Here is an 18770-nt window from a genome sequence, read left to right as displayed (position 1 = left end):
GGGAAACAAATTATTTTTAATAAGATTTTATTTATGAATAAATAATATTTATTTTACGAATGATACACCTACAGACCTACTACTATCTAATAAATACACTTTTAGATCAAGCTGAATGATGCTTTATCACATAAATAAAAATTTGAAAATAAAAATTTGAAAATCATTAAATTTTTGTAGCTTTTGGAAATTGGGTTAAAAAAAGGATCTTTAATTCTTACATTTTTTCCATTGAGTATCGAGATCCTATTACACATACAAAAAATAAATTGATATACATTAATTAATTATATTTTCAGTTCTTAATGAAAAAATATTATAAATATTACGAAATGATAAAGAAAAAGATTAAAAAATAGAAAAAAAAAAAAAAAAACATGTAATAAGATAGATTCTCCTACTATCTAACAATTACAATTTAAAAGTTAAGCTTGCAAGATAAGTTGTTTACGAAAACAAATTTAATATACAGTAATAAATTAGTTAACATTCATTAAAAACACCTTAGCAATTTTCGCCAAATCATCATGCATTGTAACTTGTAAGGTTGCCATTTGAATTGTTTCAGCCTTTTTATTGTATTGTATGATTGTATGATTATATAATGTATGATAATATATGACATGATATGTTGAGCATACTGATACTAATGTATAATTTCATCCTTTTAGTTAGATTAAGTTAGTTGGAGATTGTTAGGATCATATGCCACCTCAACCTTCTTTCTTTCTCTAGTCCATATAAATTTGTATTTGTTCCTTTTCTCTTGATGATTCTTCAGTAAGTTGTATGTCTCACTCTTTTACCTTTATCGTATATATTTTTCAACTTATAACATGGTATTAGAATTAGGTTTTTTTTTCTAAATTTCTATTCTCTTTCTCTGTTTTCCCTTTCTTTCTCCTTCTTGATTATTGATATGATAAGATGGGTTTGGACTTTGAGTATAAGTCTAGCGCCCATGGTCAATTGGATACACATGGACACATAAACAAATCCTATCAACTTAGTTCGATCCATGATAATTAGCCAATGAGCTTGTTTTATGTCAGATATAGGGATGGTCATGGGTCCAGGACCCTGTTGGACCCGCTTTGGTCCCGCCCCTTTTTAAGGGTTTGGGTCTTAATTTTTGAGACCCATCGGATCCGAATCCGGATCTGGATCCAAAAAAAATCTGACGGGTCCGGGTCCGGGTCCGAGTCCTAAGGGGAAGACCTGGACCCGGACCCTAAACTTTTAAATTTTATATTTTTTGATTTCTTAATTCTAATATTATGAATAATCTCATTCTGGAATTGAAATTTGTTATCTTTATTTACCTTTATTTACATTGTTGTATATAAACATTGTTCTTCATTTTTTTCCCTGAATTTGTGGTTTATTCTTTCTTAAATTAGTGTTATTTTTAATAATTCTATCCAATTTTTACTCTTTTTCCATGTATAATTATTCCTTAACATTGTCTTTTACTTCCTTGATTTAAGCATAATGTTTCCAAGCTTATTTGATCAATTTTGATACTAAATTGTGTTTTTTCTTCTCTGCCATTTCTGTCTTCTTTGTTCTTCCTTTCTTTTACTGCAGGACAAAAACTGATATAATATTTTCAAAGCCATCTTCAAAAGAGCAAAGAAAACATGCACTATGTATTCATTCTTAGTATGCAAGTCATATGTGATGTATGATATACTTTGTGCTGAGAAAGACCTGATATCTAAATAGAGCATTATAACATGGATGAGTGATTACTGATCATAACTATCATGTTTGCTTCACAATTTCCAATTAATAGTTCCAACTTTTGATTAGTAATCATCAAATCATCAAAACTTTAATGGATTTATTTTGATTTTCATGGACTCGAACAAGTGTTCGTAATATGATAATAAGTTGCTTACAAAAATACAAAAAGACTCGAAAAAGGTTCAATTTTGACAAATCAAAGAGGCTTTGTATAAGACCCATTAAGAACCCTAGACCCGTCAGATCCGTAGGGTCCGGGTCTGGGTCTGAAAATTTTGGACCCTTAGAGTCCGGATCCGGGTCTGGATCCAAAAAAATAAAAGGGTCTGGGTCCGGGTCTAGCCAGATCCGCTCCAGACCCGCCCCATGACCATCCCTAGTCACATTCGAGGAAAAAAAAGACATTCACCTTTAAGTTTAACTCAGATGTCGCTTATTTCTTTTTGGTGTGAAGCACTGTCTAATTTAAATACATAAGTAGCATTATCTCTATTCCTTTCATTTTACACCTAAATTTAGCGAAAAAAAATTAAATTGAAGATTGAGGAAAAAAAACAAAAATGTGTGATTAAAAGAAAAAAGGAATATAAATTTGTATATAAAATTTAAAAAATTAGAGTAAGACAATTGACAAAAAGGAGAATCAATAAGTCAAATTAAAATGAAAAATGACCAATCTTTTTTGTATAAAATTGTCTCACTGTAAAATGAGTTTATATAAAACGTATTTTAGTTAAAAATTTTTATTTATGAGCTTAATTAGCTCAAATATAAAACACGTGTCACGCTTAAACCATAATACAAATTAATATAAGGATGTGTGTGAAGTGAATGATGTGCAAGATATCCATTCCAAATTTCCAAGCTTAATTGATTGCCGTATCATTAAAATATCATACGTAGTCTTTTTAGTGACATCTGGTTCACAAATCACACCCAAACAGATTCTCTTCCTCTCTACCAAAAATCTTTTGAGAACCCTTTCCTTTTTTTTTTGTTCTTTCATCCTTGACCCCTTCTAAATATTGACTCTTTTGCTAAAATCTTGTGGGTAAAAGGGTACTTTGAGGAGAAAAGTACATAACAAAATCCTAAAAATAGAGGGTTTTTTTAAATAAAATAAATTGATTGATGGCTGAAGAGGGCATTATTGCATCTGGTATAGATTTACCAGTGAAAAGACCAAGGGAAGAAGAACAACAACAAGAAGGAAAAAATATGAGTGAAATTAATGGAAATGAGGTTTCTTCTGTTTCAATGGAGACTGAAAATTCCAACAAGCAACTACCCGATTCCTTCTCTTCTGTTATTCCTGGATGGTTTTCTGAAATTAGTTCAATGTGGCCTGGTTTGTCTCTTTACTCAAAATCTCATTTTTTGGTGTTAATTTAAATTTGATTTTTTAGCTTTTTTTATTTTTTATTTTTTATTCTTTTCCTTGTTGGGTTTTTGATTTTCTATTGATAAGAGTTTAAAGATTTAAACTTTTATGCATAATTTTTTATTGATTTGTTTATTTGATTTCTGAGGTTTCTGTACGGGTTATACTGGTGTTTTTATAGTTATAATTAATAATTATTTTTGTATTTTTCTTGGTTTTGTAATGGGGTTTAGTGTTAGGTGAACGATGGTTGAAACTTTGTCTTTTTAAAAAGTTGATGTTTTAGGTTTTATTTTTAGTTGGGTTTCTGATTTTCTTAAATCAATTAGAGTAAAAAGATTTAAACTTTTCTGGGTAAATTTTTTTTGGTTATCTGGGTTTTCTGTATGTGTTTTATTGGTACTCAATTTTAGTATTGTCGAATTTTTTTCTTGGTTTTTTAAGGGGTTTAGTGTAAATGATGGTTGAAACTTGAATCAGTCTATTTTAAAAGGGGGTTTATTTTATTGAATTTGTGTTAATTATTTTAATTCTTGTTTGATTGGGATTTGGGTGTTGGCGTGTAGCTGAATTTTATCTCTCTAAGGGCATGTTTGTTCGAAATTTAATTGTTGTAGAAGTGAAAAAATGGTTGCAAACTAATAAAAGATAAAGTGAGAGCTTTACTTTATCTTATTTACCATGATGTAATTGTTTATAAAGAATCAGTTTATAAAAGACTCTTCATGGGTGATTTTGCATGAACAAAGTAACAAATGATACTATGTTCTTATGATTATTGATTCATTGCTTGCTGTTGTGGGGCTCTTTTACCGAGGTTCTGTGTTTGTAATCATTATTCCATGTGTTTATCTTTCAGATTCTAATAATCTCTAATTACAGATGATAAAAAATTATAGAAAAAGTAATACGTCATTTATAAATCACACCAATCTACTCGATAATATTTTTACTTAATAGATTATGGAGAGAGTAATTATTTTCACTTCTATCTGAAAAAGGCTTTTTTTTGTAAGTTTAGATTACTGGTGTTCCTCTGCCAATATACAATTACAATTTGAATACTTGTGAATTGTCAATGTGTTTAAAACCTTTCTGGGAAGTCTGTTTCTAGAGATATCTGATGAATGATGATGACCTATCCATAAATTTTTGAAACAGGTGAAGCACATTCACTGAAAGTGGAGAAAATTCTGTTTCAGGGGAAGTCAAAATACCAGGATATCATAGTCTTTCAGGTATCCTTTTAGTCTATGGGTTCAATTAAGTTTAAAGTATGCTGATTTTGTGTAATACTCCGAACCTGTCTTTGAATTTGCAACACTTACAAGAAGCGCTCACAACAGTTTTATGAAACAATATTTCATTTTCCCAATGCTTGAAAGTTTGGGGATTTGATGTATGAAACATTACCTTTGTTATCAGTGATGTAAAGGGCCATTAACGGGCCTTGATGTTTAGGGTCGGGCTAGGCCGGGTCAGATAATTATAGTAATTGGTTGCTAAAAAAGTTTTACCACTTTTTTTTATATTTTTATATTATATTATTATATACATAGGTGGATTGACCCAATGGTCCATAAAGTAGAATAAAAAATTTATCATATGAACTTTTAAAAAATGGGTCAAAGTTGGTCGGGCGTAAACAGGATCTCTCCCGGCCCGTTTAAATTTGACATGACCTGCCTCGACCCGGCCCATTTAAATTTTGCCCTGCACTGACCCGTTGAACACCTCTAGTTATCACTAACAAAGGATGTTTCGCCCTAACCCTTGGTAGCAAACATCAAGATGCACACAGATATAATGGGTTAATAGTATGTTATAATCTAAAACCAAAAAGCTATGAATCTTTATCCCCATTAAAATAAGCGACATGGCTCCCTTTGATTCCATACTGTAACAAAATTCAAAGGGACTTGGGGATTATATCTTTAATAATTTTGATATTGTCTTTGTTGTTGCAGTCATCAACATACGGAAAAGTTCTTGTTTTAGACGGGGTAATTCAGCTCACTGAGAGGGATGAATGTGCATACCAAGAGATGATCACTCATCTCCCTCTTTGCTCAATTTCAAACCCAAAAAAGGTTTGGTTCTTTCTGACTAATCTCCCTCTTCATTGTTTTAATTAATGGTTGATATTTCCTGTCAAGCCTTCAATGGTTTCACTCACCTTATAATATCCCTTATTTCCAAGAATTATAAATTTTCTAGACCATGAAAAAGCCAACAGAAAGCATATATTCTTGAAATTTTCCAGCTCATTTGGGTTTAATTTGTATCTCAAAAGGTCACTTTTCCCCTTTATTCCATAGTAAACAAGTTGATGGGTTCTTTAGTTCAGCTAGGTGAGCTTTAGGGCTAATGCTTTAGTCTTAACTCGTACTTGATGTAAAGCCTTTGAAATGAATGTCGGAAATAGGGGTGTTCAATGATGGGTTTTGTAAGGGGTGGGCCGAAAACGGACTTGGAAACTGGAAAGTGCTGAAAGCAAGTGAGTTCCATTATATTCTGATCTAATATTTGTGATCTAAGTTTAGTTTCCTCCAAAAATATATGTGATTTAATTGAATAAGTTTGTTTATACTGTCATTTGCCATGGCATGATCGCACTAAGCTGCTTGATGGCTTGAATTCTTAAATGTTTAGGCTGGCATATTGTTTTTCTTCTCATTGAATTTGTCAAGGTCTATTATTCTGATCGGTTGATGTTTGTTTATTTTGTAGGTTCTTGTTATTGGAGGTGGAGATGGAGGTGTCCTGCGTGAAGTAGCTCGCCATCCATCAATTGAACATATAGATATGTGTGAAATTGATGAGATGGTAGTAATGGTGAGTAGTTGTTTCTCCTTTGCTTCTACCAAGGTTTTCTTAAGCAACCTCTTTTGTTTTGGTTCACATAGTTGTCTCCGTAGTGTTGGCTTGTTGGGTTTAAGGCTTTGACATTGTTATTGTTATTGTGCAGTTAAAGTTTTTTCGGTGATTTTCATATTCTTCATCCATGGTTGTTTGTCGGTGTTATTCCTTGTAAATGGAGGCATAATCTTGATCTGGATTAGGCTATCTTTGTTCTATATCAGCTTGACTTATACCTCCTCTCGGATTGAAATTCTTATTGAATTCTCTTTCAGGTTTCAAAGGAATTTTTCCCTGAGGTAGCTGTTGGATATACTGATCCCCGAGTAAATTTGCATATTGGTGATGGTATGATCTTTACCCCTCCCCCTTCTCATACATTCTACTATAATCCTCTTTTGTTACTTCTTGGTTTTTTCTTTTCTCGCTAAGGGGAATTTAGGCCAAGGCTTGCCTAAGTCATCATTCGGTCATTTAAAAACCCTATAATTATTGAATTGTATAATATATATAACACAGAAAAATGACGTTTGAGTTGTACACATTTTGAGATAGAGTTTTTGGCCCACGATATACTAGTATTTTGAATTTGCCCCTGTTTGCCAATTAATGCACATGATGTTTTAAAACTTTTAGGAGTCGCATTCTTGAAGGAGGCCCCAGAGGGGACTTACGATGCTGTTATTGTCGACTCATCTGATCCTATAGGTGAATCTTTCTCTTCCTCATATTGAGACGTAGTTTAGTGTTTTTATGCTTCATCAATGTTAAATTTTCATGCTTTTGATGTCAACCAGGTCCAGCTAAAGAGCTTTTTGAGAAGCCCTTTTTTGAGTCAGTTGCAAAGGCTCTTCGACCGGGAGGGGTTGTGTGCACTCAGGCTGAAAGCATATGGCTACACATGCATATTATAGAAGAAATCGTTGCAAACTGTCGTCAGATTTTCAAGGGTTCCATCAACTATGCATGGACTACAGTTCCTACATATCCAAGGCATGTTCTCTCACCCTCACTTTTCTTTCCTCCAACACAAACTTTTGATTGATTGAATACCTACATAACATTCCGTCAGCCTAATGCCATTAAGTGGTTCCCATATTGGCGGAATTTAGGGGTCAGATATACACAACCTTACTTTTGTTAGTGGTATAAATGTTGTTCTTTATTGACCCTTAGTTATAAACATCATCCGCACCTTCACATAAATAAAAAGCAAACATGTTTCCAGTCATTTTAGTAGACTGTTATGATCCAACTAACGAACTATAAATCTTTGACTATCGAAATATCTGCGGAAAATGGAAATTGTAGTTTTGATGATAATTTACTCGTATCATGTCAGATAGTGTGAAACATATATTCGCTAGTTAGTTTGCCTTTTGAATTTGCTATTTTGCTCAAAATGGTTAAAAAATAGCCTAAAACCTACCACAATTCGCTTTTTCCGATTCGCGAGGCGATTAACGAATTATGTGACGCTGCTAATAGTTTATATACAATTAGCATAATTAGAATATCTATCGATTTGAATAACATGAAGTGTGTTTCCAATTTCAGTGGGGTTATGGGTTTCATGCTTTGTTCAACCGAGGGGCCAAAAGTTGATTTTAAGCACCCAGTGAACCCGATTGATAAAATTGCTGACCATGAAAATGAGAAGCACCCTTTGAAATTCTACAACTCAGAGGTACGTTTAATTGTGTACTCCTCGCTTATTGTCTTCTATTCTCGCGAACAAAATTTGACTTTTACCGGGTGTTTGCAGCTTCATTCTGCGGCTTTCTGTTTGCCCAATTTTGCAAAGAAGGTCATTGAATCAAAATCCAAGTAATCCACGATGAAGGTGTTTCGGAGTGAGTAGATTTCATTTGGTTAATTTAAGCAGAGAATAAGAACCTTTATTAAACTTTTTGAACAGATAAATCAAATTTTATTGATCAGAGATGCTCGTATGATAGTTTTAGTTTTGAAACTTGGAATTTCTGCCGTTTAAAGCAAAACTTTGAACTCATGGGAACCGATTTGTTAGCTTATTTTTACCTGTAGTTTTTGTTGATGATAAGGAATTTCATGAGGTTTTAATTCTCGTTATTAAAGTGCTCAAGCTGATGAGCCATTCGTGAGAAACGAAAAAGGGAAAAAAAGGTCACAATTAGGGATGTAAATGAACCGAAGCAGATTATGAGCTAGTCAAGATTGACTCAACTTGAATGGGCTTGATTCAAGCTTGAATTTAAGTACTAAATTCGTGATAATAATGTGTCAATTTAAGTTTTAGGCCTAGAGAATCATGAGTTGACCTAGTAATTGAAGAATTTCTCTTTCACCTTTGTGATGAAAGTTCGATTTACACCACCTACATGACGATCAATTTCCTTTCTCATCTTGCTTGTCAGAATTTTGTACAGCCTTACCGTGACGTCAAAAGCTATAGGCTCGAATATTATTATATTAGTATTTTAGTATGTCTTTTGCCGTTCGTTTTCGATGTGTTTTGACTCTTAGAGCTTTGACATTAATGACATAGCTAGAATGAAACTTTTTAGTTAGAAATTAGAATTTGCTATTCATTTTCAGTACGGTCTTGAACTGAAAAGGATACATCATTATACGTAGTGCAAGCAAGAATGAATTGTGGAGCGTGAAAACTTGGAAATAGCAGCATGACTAAATCATTGTGGAATTAGATTGATCCATATGGCAAATTGACCAAAGTTCTCTTGTCCACTCTCTGAGTATAGATTGTCCGTCACCTTCTCTTATCTAAACCCTATTTTCAAACGAGATTTTGGGTTGACGATGATAATAATGACGTTTGGTAACTTTTCCATTTATTTTCCTCCTTCAACAATCAACCATGTACATGAAATTTTTTTATATTATAGGGTAGGCTGAGCGAAGAGAATTAGGGTGAAAATTAATAATGATATCTTGCCCATAAAAGATGATATATACTCTTATTGAGATAAGATTCAATTCTCTATACGTGTAACCTTAGTTGTGTGTATTTTTTGTTGACCCATATTTAAATCATCAACAAAGTTGGTAACTGCACCTTTTTGTTATTGCATTCGCCCGGTGTATGTACGATTTTCGACATCCAATTAATTTTTGATTTTTGAAACAAATATGAAGCACACTTTAAGGGGTGTTTGGTATACTTTTTTGGGTCTAGGTAATGGATTCATTTAATCCAATCCATTACTATAGTTTGTGATGTGATATACGTTACCTCAAGGAAACATATAAGGTTACTGTTATTCATGAATCAAAATCTATTACTTCGTTATCCATAGGAATTTCTGGGTAAAAAGTGTGTTAAGACTATGCAACAACAAAGTGTACTTATGAAAAGCGTAGGATTTTTCTTATTGATCTCAATTTTCAAGGGGATTTTTTTGATGATTTCTTAATCAAGAAGTCTCTTATGAAACTGTCTCACAGTGAGATGGGTCTATATAAACGATCCACTTAGTGATTTTTTTAAAGAAATACATTAGTAAATTGAAATTTAACTGAACATTTTATACTTGATAACTATTTAAATTAAATATTGGATCAGTTTATATTAAACTGTCTCACAATGAGACGATCTTATTAAAAAATTTGTGTTTTCAAATTACCAATATCTTCAAGTCGTATTACGAAGGTCTTATTATTTGGTTCTATGTGTAAAATTCCCCCTACTGGTTAAGAGCACATCAAAATTTAAATCAAACAAGTGAGGAAAAGGTAAATAAGTATTTCCGTTATGTTATCATACCAAACAACTAATAACCCTTAACCTTATCCTTACCCCCTCTTTATCAATTCCATTTCTATTACATTTTCTTTGCCCGTACCAATCAGCCTTAAGAGTTTTGGGTTCTATGCTTGTCCTTTTATCGTATAAAAGCTCTTTTAGATGCACTATAACTATAAGCTCTTTCAGAAGCAATGGACGACACTTGAATAATAATTTGTCACATGCCATTGTCGCTAAATTTGGATGCGTTGTAAAATTTGATGACAATGACTAAACCAAAGAACTACATTGTTTTCTTTTTTTTGCTAAAAAAAAATGTTGCGTGATCACGGTGAGAATATGTCAATTAAATTAATAAATCACTCGTTTTTTATTGGACTTTTTGTATGGATTATCTTACCATATATGAAACGACTATATACAATCTTTTTCTTTTATTAAAAAACGTCATATTTTATTCGTATGTGGCCAATTGTTTTTCAAATAGAGCCATTTCTATAAATATTAATATAAATAACATTATGACAATCTAGAGCTATTTATGAACGAGTTGTCAGTCATAATCCAACTCGAATAATAGCAGGATTTAAATAACATTTTTAAAAACATTTAAAATTTGGGCGGGCCAAATCCATGCTAACAACGTAAAAAAATTATCTGCCAGTAAGACTGTCCATTCGTTTATTTTTAATTTATTTTTATTTTATAAGTTCTTTTTATAGTAATTTTTTCTGTGTTTTATTCTTTTAGGAATAAGACTGTATTCTCATAAATCGACTTAGCTTAGATTTTGATAACGTTTTAACTTTTAGTGTCCGAATTCCCTTTTCCATTTATATGGTCTCACAGATAAACATTAACATTAAAAGCAAGAATGCCATTTTCTAATTTTTTATAAATTGAAAATATTGCATTGATTTCTTAGAAGTGCATCTCCATCTAATATATAATCGGTTGCTTAACCATGCTTGCAATATATGTCATGTAAATAATAAATCAGGCCGTATTGTATGAGACTATCTCCCATAATATCAAAATAAGAAGTTCATTAGATAAAAGTTTCTATTATTAAGCTATTTAATCCAGGTATGTGGTATGTCTCACGGTGAATCCGTTTCATATAAGAATTTGTGATGATAAATACCCAAAAATATAAAAATCGATGTGGAATAATCTAATATTTTAAAATACATAATATATTTTTTGAAGAATATATGTGAATTATGAGTAAATAATTTATATGGAACGATGAAAGAGGAAAATAATACACTAATTGTATTTATAGGAGAAAATAGAGCCATTCATATAGCTTTCGAAGAACATAAATCATGGATCATGTCGAGCTGGACTATACTTAAATTACTTACTGCCAGTTGGGTCTGTGCCCCATTAAAAACTCATTTTTGTTTACACTTTCTCCCTCCTAAAATAGGGTGACATTGACCGAAAGAATGTCAAAGTGTAGTTGACTTTGACTTGATAGTGAACAAGTGATATTTTCTTTCCCGTTTTTACTCCTACAACTCAACTATAGAATATAGAATAGTACCCATTTAAGGTAATTATTTGGCTGTTTGGTATGTGGTCGAAGAGGGTATTAAGTATTAAACCAAAATTTCTAACTCATCATTCTATTGCTAAATTTGAATGCTTATTAAACAAATAGTACTACATCTTTTTGTCACAATGTAGTGGAGGTCACGTCTCCTAGGCTCCTAGCTCTTAAGGCTCAATTCTTTCATAGAAGTGCATTTTTTGTCGGTTAGTTTCATTTAATTGCAATTACTTGCTCAAATTGTTCAATTTTATATTAACCAAGTCTATTATAATTCCAAAATATGCTAGCATATTCCTTAATATTTATTGATGGTAATGTGTTTTGAAGAAGAAAATTAGTTGATAATTCTTTGGAAAAAAATTAATAATCCAACTTATTGCCTATCCGTCTAAAATTATTTTACTTTTGGATTACTTATGAATATTTTTTACTTATTATATGGAGGATGCTGAAAATACACCATGGTCTCTTTTCAAGAAAATGGGACATGCTATATGCACATTTGAAATTCATCTGATTAGGCTCCTAAAATATCTAAGGTGGACCAGTATGCCATATTGGTCTTGTAATAATATAATACACTCAAGTTTTTTCAGTTTTTAATTTTTAGATAGATGGTTTATTTCTTGAGTAAAATTTATGCTTTATTTACTACTACTAAATTTTATTATTTCTTCTCATATTTTGATATATAGAGAAAATTAAAAGTTAATCAACTCTATTCTTTACATATTTATAGTGACTAAGGAATAAAAATAGACTAATGAAAAGGATCAGTTTTCACATTGATCTATGCAAAGAAGTAGAAAAGAAATTCTAGAGTAGTCTTTACTCCTTACTTGTTTTACCATTCAAATGTGTGTATGAACTGAATTGGAGGACATTGACAATGACACCATCTTTTGTTAATGTTCTTTCTCACAATGTTATGTTGCCCTTACCTATTTGTTTTAGAAAAAAGATTTAAGGCTTTTGATCTAGGCCTTTATTTAAAATACATTGTAATATAATAATATATCTATTCTTAATTTAGAACAAGATTTATAGTTCTTCAATCTCAGATTATATTTCTTACTAAATAAAAAGACTATGGATTGAGACTTGAACTCTCAACCTCTATTTCCACAATATATTCTTAACCATTACGCCACGTTTGTTTATTATAAACATTAGACAATATTTTTTGATTTCATATAATGACTCAAAAATTTTCGAGGCACTGACCCATGTCGGCCAATTTTAAAACCCACCATTATTTACAAGGATAATGTTACGCATATTTGTTGATTGTTTTAGTTGCCCTTGCCTTGGTAGTAACCACTTGATATCGGGGTTGGAGGTGTTCATTCGAGTCATCGGGTCGATTTTGGGTCAGATCAAAATCGGGTCTTGTGTCCATGTTGATTTTCACATAATTGTTAATCCATTTTTTATTTCAGATCAAATCGAATTCGGTTTTAAGGTCGGGTAAATATCGAATCATTGTGTCTGTTTAGAAAATGCGTAATCAGAGTAATGAAATGTTACTTAGTTGAATTATTTGAAATAAAATCAATTCCTTATGTCAACCCATTTGATTACTTCAAGGCATGAACAATTCTATAGTAATACTATTTTATCTATATGTTTGAATCCATCAGAGTAAAGTCTGAATTGGGCTTCTATATTTCTATTTTTGTACTTTGTGGCTAGCATGCATCCTCTTCCTTGCATTGCACAAGGAATGTTATTATGATAATACTATATCATCTTTGTTCTTTGCAAACAAGGAGATAAATTTATGGCAATAAAATTGGTTGAAAGTATGCAAAATATGAGAGATTTAATGATGTTTCGAAATATAAGGATGTTAACTAATTTATTGGGGCCCTTGTTTGTACATGGAATTGCTCAGGAAATTTGTAGTCCATTTCTGATGGAAGTGATCAGCAATAGTTTGTGTCCCGGAGAATCTACCTGTGCTGATGTGCTTTACTTGAATAGTCTTCAGCAAATTGTAATCTTCTTTGATTTTCTCTTGGTTTTATTATGCTAATCTGAATTTGTTGATTGTTTTTCCTTGTTTTTATTATGTGGGATAATGAATTAGGGTCTCTTTGGCTTATGGTTGATGATTAGTTTGCGAGCTGGAAATATTGGGTGATAAGCAAGTTGTTTAAGTTTGCTGGTATGAAGATGTTTGATAAAAATAAGTTTATTGTTAGCTGTTTATTGTAGAAAAAGTAGGTTAAATAGCCAAAACCAAAAAAAAGCTACCCTTATAGTTTTTCTGGTTTTGGTTTAGAAGTCACTACAAACTTTTTTTAAACCAACAAAAAAAGCTAGGAACCAAAAGCCAACCAAAGATTATATTTCTTGTAGAGGGTCTAATTTTGGGTTCGGGTTGGAACATGTAGGATTATGGTTGATGGCTAGTTTGCAAGAAGGAAATATGGCTGATAAGCAAGATGTTTAAGTTGGCCGTTATGAAGATGTTTGGAAAATAATTGTTGGTTGTTAGCCGTTTATTAGAGAAAAAGTAGGTCAAAAAGCCAAAACTTGCTAAAAAACTACTTTTTTTGTTTTGGCTTAAAAGTCGTTACAAGCACTTTTTAAACCAACAAAAAAACTAGGCAAGCCGACCAAAGATTATGTTTCGTGTAGATGTGTGCAGTCGAGTCTAATTTTGGGTTCGGATTAGAACATGTAGGGTCATGTCAAAGTCAGGTCTTGTATAGTTGCATTGTTAAAGGTTATATATTGCGTCATTGCTAAGCTGAATATGAAGTCGGGTCAAAGTCAAGTTGTGTTATAACTTATAACGTTAGGTTAAAGTCGAGTTTATTCTATTTTGCACACCACAATTTTTGCATATATATATATGATGTGAATAGTTAGATTCTTTTGCAATGTTTCAATTGCTTTTGTGAGCTGTTCATGGAACCGATCTTCTATGTGTTTTGAAGATATTATTTTACTGTGTAGGTTGCTGCACTTCTAATGATTCCTGTGCTTCCTCTATTGTGTGAACTTTCGGATGAGTATGGAAGGAAACCACTTCTCCTCCTGACCATGTGTACTTCAATTTTTCCTGTTGGTATGTACTTTGCTATTAATCTTGATCACCGTCTTTCCATCCCTTTACTTTATGAACTTGGATATCGCCTATCATTGTTCTTGACAATTGTTTCTCATGTTTTTCGTTTTATGTTATTAGATCTTGTACTCTAAGTTAAGGAAGTAACTCAACCAAAAGCTTAAGCAAATAGTTAAAATTTCTGAATATGTTATATACTCTAACACGACTCTTCACATGAGAGCCCATTGGAGAAGTATGGATGTAGCACTAGCCATCCTCATACTTGGCAGTTGGCGCTAAACATTCCACTTTAAATGAGGGGTGGTTGAGATTTGAACCGTGACTTTCTGTCATGTAGGCTCTGATACCATGCCAAGAAACCAACTCAACCAAAAGCTTAAGTTGATGGTTACTTAAGGCCCCAAAATATGCTATATACTCTAAATTATGTTCGATATTGCCATGTGAAAAACTTGTATCCCATTCTATTCGATTCTTTGAACATCAAACCACTTATGTCTGGTTGTCCTTTTGTTCTTATCCTATTAACCTTGATGATGCTTATTGTTTTATCAAATCCATAATATTTGCTTCTATTTTATCTGCAGTTCTTCTCGCTATCAACAAATCTAGGACATTCATTTATGCATACTTTGCTCTTCGTTGTCTTTCCTACATTCTAAGCTTGAAGACCGTTTTCTGCATTGCAATTGCCTACGCGGTAAGATTATTTTTTAATTTATCAGGGTCAGACTGTATTTTACATATGCTCAAATGAGAATCACTTGTTGATAGGCAGATGTAGTTGAGGATGACAAAAGAGTAGCAGCATTCGGTTGGATTACAGGCGTAATTTCTGCTTCACATATCTTGGGGAGTTTGTTAGCAAGTTTTGTTCCCGGAAAGTACATTTTTGAGGCAAGTTCTTAACTAGTGTTGTGCCATGTCGTCTGTTATTTTACGACCTCTCTTACTGATAATGATTTTCATTGTTAGTTGTCGATTCCTCTCCTGATCATGTGCCCGCTCTTTGTTCAAGTATTCATGGATGAAACTTCCAGGCGTGCACCTATGACAAAACAATCGTTGTGGTCTATCCTTTTTAAGCCCATCAGAGAGCGTTACAGTTCTCTCCGATATGCTGCAACTGTCATTTTTAACAAGTATGTTCGAAAAGACAGTGCTCCGCCTCTTGATTGTTGCGTTTACCTATCATTTTAGACAGTATTTGGATGCTCATCGTTTTTGTGCGTTTCGTTTGTTCCAGACCTATACTCAGGGGCATTTATCTAGTCTCTTTCTTGTACGAGTTTGGCATGTTTGGCATCAACAGCGTTCTACCGGTATGTTTCCATTGTCGTAAAGTTGGTTCTCGAATGTCTTGTTGGTTCGTTAGTACAAGATTTGTTTTGTCGTTAGATCCTCACCCTCCTCTAAGTATTCCAATTCCAATTGCAATTGCAATTACAATAAAAGAGAATTTGTTAAGGGCTTTAGGGGACGGAGGGAACATTGATCTGTTGACAAACTCCCAACAATGAGTTGTTTTGATAAATGATGTAGAATTGTTGAAAATTTGAACCAAACATAAACACATCGTGCTTCGCTATAACATAGAACTTTTCCTTCTATTCCATCTTAAGCACCTTGTGAGGCTCTATCACGTAAATGACTGGATAACTTTCTCCACAGATCTATCTAAAAGAAGCCTTGAACTTGAAGGAAAGCAAATTTTCTGAAACATTAATGATTGTACAAATCGGATCGGTTTTCTCACAGGTAATGATTTTATGCGAAGATTTTTTTACAATTGATGCAATATGCAACTTAACACATGTTCTTATATTCGAAATATATGATATTTGGCTTTGGTTTTGACTTTAGATGTTGATAGTTCCGGCAATAAATGTACTGATTGGCGAGAAGGCCATACTATCTCTAGGATTACTTTCATCGGTGACTTATGTAAGTTTTATCGCTCTAATTTCCATCTATTTTTATTACTATTATCATCTTTGCTTCTCGGACTCATATACCCATATCTGAGTCCGACACAAGTATGCACCCGAGTGTTCATTTGAACAATTTTGTAATAATTTCCAAGATTTTCAATCGAATGGAGGTATTCGAGTGTTTTACCTGTGACTAAGTGTCAAGAATTTGACACGGGTTCTTAAGATAAACTTAAGAGTCTTGAGTAACATATATATATATATATATATATGAAATGATATTTATGACTCAATTTTTGACTTTGATTCACAGGCATTTTTCTACAGCATGGCATGGGAAACATGGGTGTGTACCACTACATCTACTTTGTTTTGTTGATGAATGACTTGTTTAAAACTTGTAAAAATTGCTGCTGTTATTTTTTGTAGCTTCCATACATTAGTGTTTCATTTGGGCTAGCATATGGATTTGTTAAACCCTCGGTAAGCCACTGCTTTCATACGTAAAATTTATGTTATAAAGTGTGCATAACATCTTTAATTTATCGATGTGGGACAAATCGTCCTTGCTGTGTTTCATTTTCTTGACGTTTTGTGAATTCTGTCTTGTGTGTTTCATCAATTCATCTTCAGATATGTGCTATTATTTCAAGAGCATCAAGTTCAAATGATCAGGTTAGTACATCTTTCTCTGTCAGTTATATACTTCTGTTACTCTTTGTAAAGGTTTGTAAAATTGTCATATGATTTGTTAATCTTCTCGCAAATCGAAAGAGATAAATTAAAGTCAATTTTGGTCTATTCTCGGACAAAATTGAGCAAATCACAAATTCACAAAGCGAATTAGCTAGCAAATTATATTACACTAAATGTAAGATTTCCTACACTTAGAATCCCTAATGCCGGTTTGATGAGAATCAAAAAATTAGAAAAATTAATTACAATCGTGTTTGACCTATTTTCTCTTAGTCAGAGATATTTTCGAATTGTAGGTTAAATTTTTAGATTATGATTCACTAATTCTCAATCGGATTTCAAGCTTTGCATTGGGTTTTTTATGGTGACAAAATGTATATTTAAACAGTATATCTGAATAACTGCAGGGAAGAGCACAAGGATTTCTTGCTGCAGTAGACTCTATAGCAGGTTTCTTATCACCTCTTATTATGGCACCATTAACTCGTAAGTTCATATTTTTGGTGCGAACTAAGTCCTATTATTTTTTTCAATTATACGGTAGGCCGAGAAAAGAGGAGGATTAAGTAGTACTCGAATTTAAGATATTGTCTGAAAAGTGTTAGTTGCTCTCCAACTGAGATAATGAACGATTCTCGTTAAATCCTATTATTATAGCATCATTAACGTGCTAATTTACGTAGGTATTTATGCATCTTGTTTTTGGGACTTTCAGGATGGTTCCTTTCAAACAATGCGCCTTTTGATTGTAAAGGTTTTAGCTTGATTTGTGCAGCCTTATCAATGGTACATTTTCTATCCCTATTTCCTCTCTCTCTTTTGCCTACGTTGATTTTGCAAAGGTCCAAGTTAAAAGTCAATTATTACAATAAAAAATCAAACAGAAATTAATTTATTAATTCTTGTATTTAATTTCTATCTTTTTAGAGGTGTTCAAAATAAATTCGATGATGCGAATTTTACCTGACTTTGTAAACGAATCTGATTTGATCAGACTTCAAAAATGATTTACAATTATGTAAAAACACTATAAATACAAAATCCTATTTCAAACCGATTCAAAATACCTGATCTGAAATCAACCCGATAATCCAAACAAACACATTAAGGTTTCGGCATTACTATTGTATTTTAATAATGATAAATGGAAGCCTTTAAATTATAGAAGTACTGTTGTGGTTGCTGATTCCAAAAGTCAAATTTTATAGAATTGTCGTTGTGTCGTTTTCTGATTATGTGGTTATTTTTGTTGCAGATGGGTGCATTATTAGTTGCAATGCCTTTAAAACCAGAAACAACATGGAATCATGATCTTAAAGTTGTCCTCCTTACATGAACATTTGCATAACTTCGTTTTATATATTTTTTATAGTTTGACAATATGTGTAGTAATTGGCTTTTATAGTGTAAATATATATTCTCTACCATCTAAACAGATGTTAAAATTATGTGACAAGAGAGTGAAACAATTCCTCCAAATACTTTTTTAATGCTGTTTATTTTCTATTTGAGTTTTTTTTTTCTTACAATAGAAAATTTTCAAGGTCTCATATATAAAAAAAAAGTATTTTAAAAGTTGTAATTTTATTATTCTATTATTTTCGATTTTTTCCAATTTCATGATTATATATTGATTTTACATATTTTTTAGAGAATAGCAAACATGAAAATAAAAATAAACAGAAAATTTCAGAAAAATACTTCATGTACTAAGATAGGTTGTGCTTCAACATTAGATAAATCAATCTAGCACAAAAATTTCTCAAGAAAAATAA

At 32.2% G+C, this 18770-nt stretch overlaps 2 protein-coding genes across 4 annotated transcripts; both read left to right on the top strand.

Moving 5' to 3' along the window:
* Positions 1 to 2591: 2591 nt before the first annotated feature.
* Positions 2592 to 7997, top strand: LOC130820412 (spermidine synthase 1-like). The gene is made up of 9 exons (XM_057685773.1): positions 2592 to 3094; positions 4289 to 4365; positions 5095 to 5217; positions 5858 to 5962; positions 6262 to 6334; positions 6623 to 6694; positions 6784 to 6979; positions 7544 to 7673; positions 7752 to 7997. Exons 1-9 carry the CDS (start codon positions 2878 to 2880, stop codon positions 7815 to 7817), a joined length of 1059 nt encoding a protein of 352 aa, XP_057541756.1. The 5' UTR covers positions 2592 to 2877; the 3' UTR covers positions 7818 to 7997.
* A 147-nt stretch (positions 7998 to 8144) lies between these two features.
* LOC130820411 (uncharacterized) lies at positions 8145 to 18752 on the top strand. Of its 3 annotated transcripts, XM_057685772.1 has the most exons (15): positions 13183 to 13285; positions 13379 to 13456; positions 14254 to 14365; positions 14956 to 15068; positions 15143 to 15265; positions 15344 to 15510; positions 15615 to 15690; positions 16040 to 16126; positions 16232 to 16312; positions 16613 to 16645; positions 16729 to 16782; positions 16933 to 16974; positions 17403 to 17481; positions 17711 to 17781; positions 18251 to 18752. In XM_057685772.1, exons 3-15 carry the CDS (start codon positions 14269 to 14271, stop codon positions 18329 to 18331), a joined length of 1104 nt encoding a protein of 367 aa, XP_057541755.1. In that variant the 5' UTR covers positions 13183 to 13285; positions 13379 to 13456; positions 14254 to 14268; the 3' UTR covers positions 18332 to 18752. The 3 variants fall into 3 exon arrangements, with proteins under 3 accessions (XP_057541754.1, XP_057541753.1, XP_057541755.1); XM_057685771.1 differs by lacking the exon at positions 13379 to 13456 and having other exon boundaries at positions 8145 to 13285; positions 17403 to 17445; XM_057685770.1 differs by lacking the exon at positions 13379 to 13456 and having other exon boundaries at positions 8145 to 13285.
* The last annotated feature ends 18 nt before the right edge of the window (positions 18753 to 18770 follow it).

Source organism: Amaranthus tricolor, chromosome 8 (assembly GCF_026212465.1).
Source record: "Amaranthus tricolor cultivar Red isolate AtriRed21 chromosome 8, ASM2621246v1, whole genome shotgun sequence".
NCBI lineage: Eukaryota > Viridiplantae > Streptophyta > Magnoliopsida > Caryophyllales > Amaranthaceae > Amaranthus > Amaranthus tricolor.
The sequence above is the reverse complement of the archived record's forward strand: the minus strand, read 5'-3'. Positions and strand labels throughout refer to the sequence as shown.

What these genes read in the sequence shown, in the direction of transcription:
- LOC130820412 (XM_057685773.1), top strand. Translation starts at nt 2,878, where the DNA reads ATGGCTGAAGAGGGCATTATTGCATCTGGTATAGATTTACCAGTGAAA. An exon ending in AAATTTGCATATTGGTGATG is followed by an intron (nt 6,335 to 6,622) that starts GTATGATCTTTA and finishes TAAAACTTTTAG; the next exon opens with GAGTCGCATTCTTGAAGGAG. An exon ending in ACAGTTCCTACATATCCAAG is followed by an intron (nt 6,980 to 7,543) that starts GCATGTTCTCTC and finishes TTCCAATTTCAG; the next exon opens with TGGGGTTATGGGTTTCATGC.
- LOC130820411 (XM_057685770.1), top strand. Translation starts at nt 13,070, where the DNA reads ATGGCAATAAAATTGGTTGAAAGTATGCAAAATATGAGAGATTTAATG. An exon ending in GCAACTGTCATTTTTAACAA is followed by an intron (nt 15,511 to 15,614) that starts GTATGTTCGAAA and finishes CGTTTGTTCCAG; the next exon opens with ACCTATACTCAGGGGCATTT. An exon ending in TATTATGGCACCATTAACTC is followed by an intron (nt 17,482 to 17,710) that starts GTAAGTTCATAT and finishes TGGGACTTTCAG; the next exon opens with GATGGTTCCTTTCAAACAAT.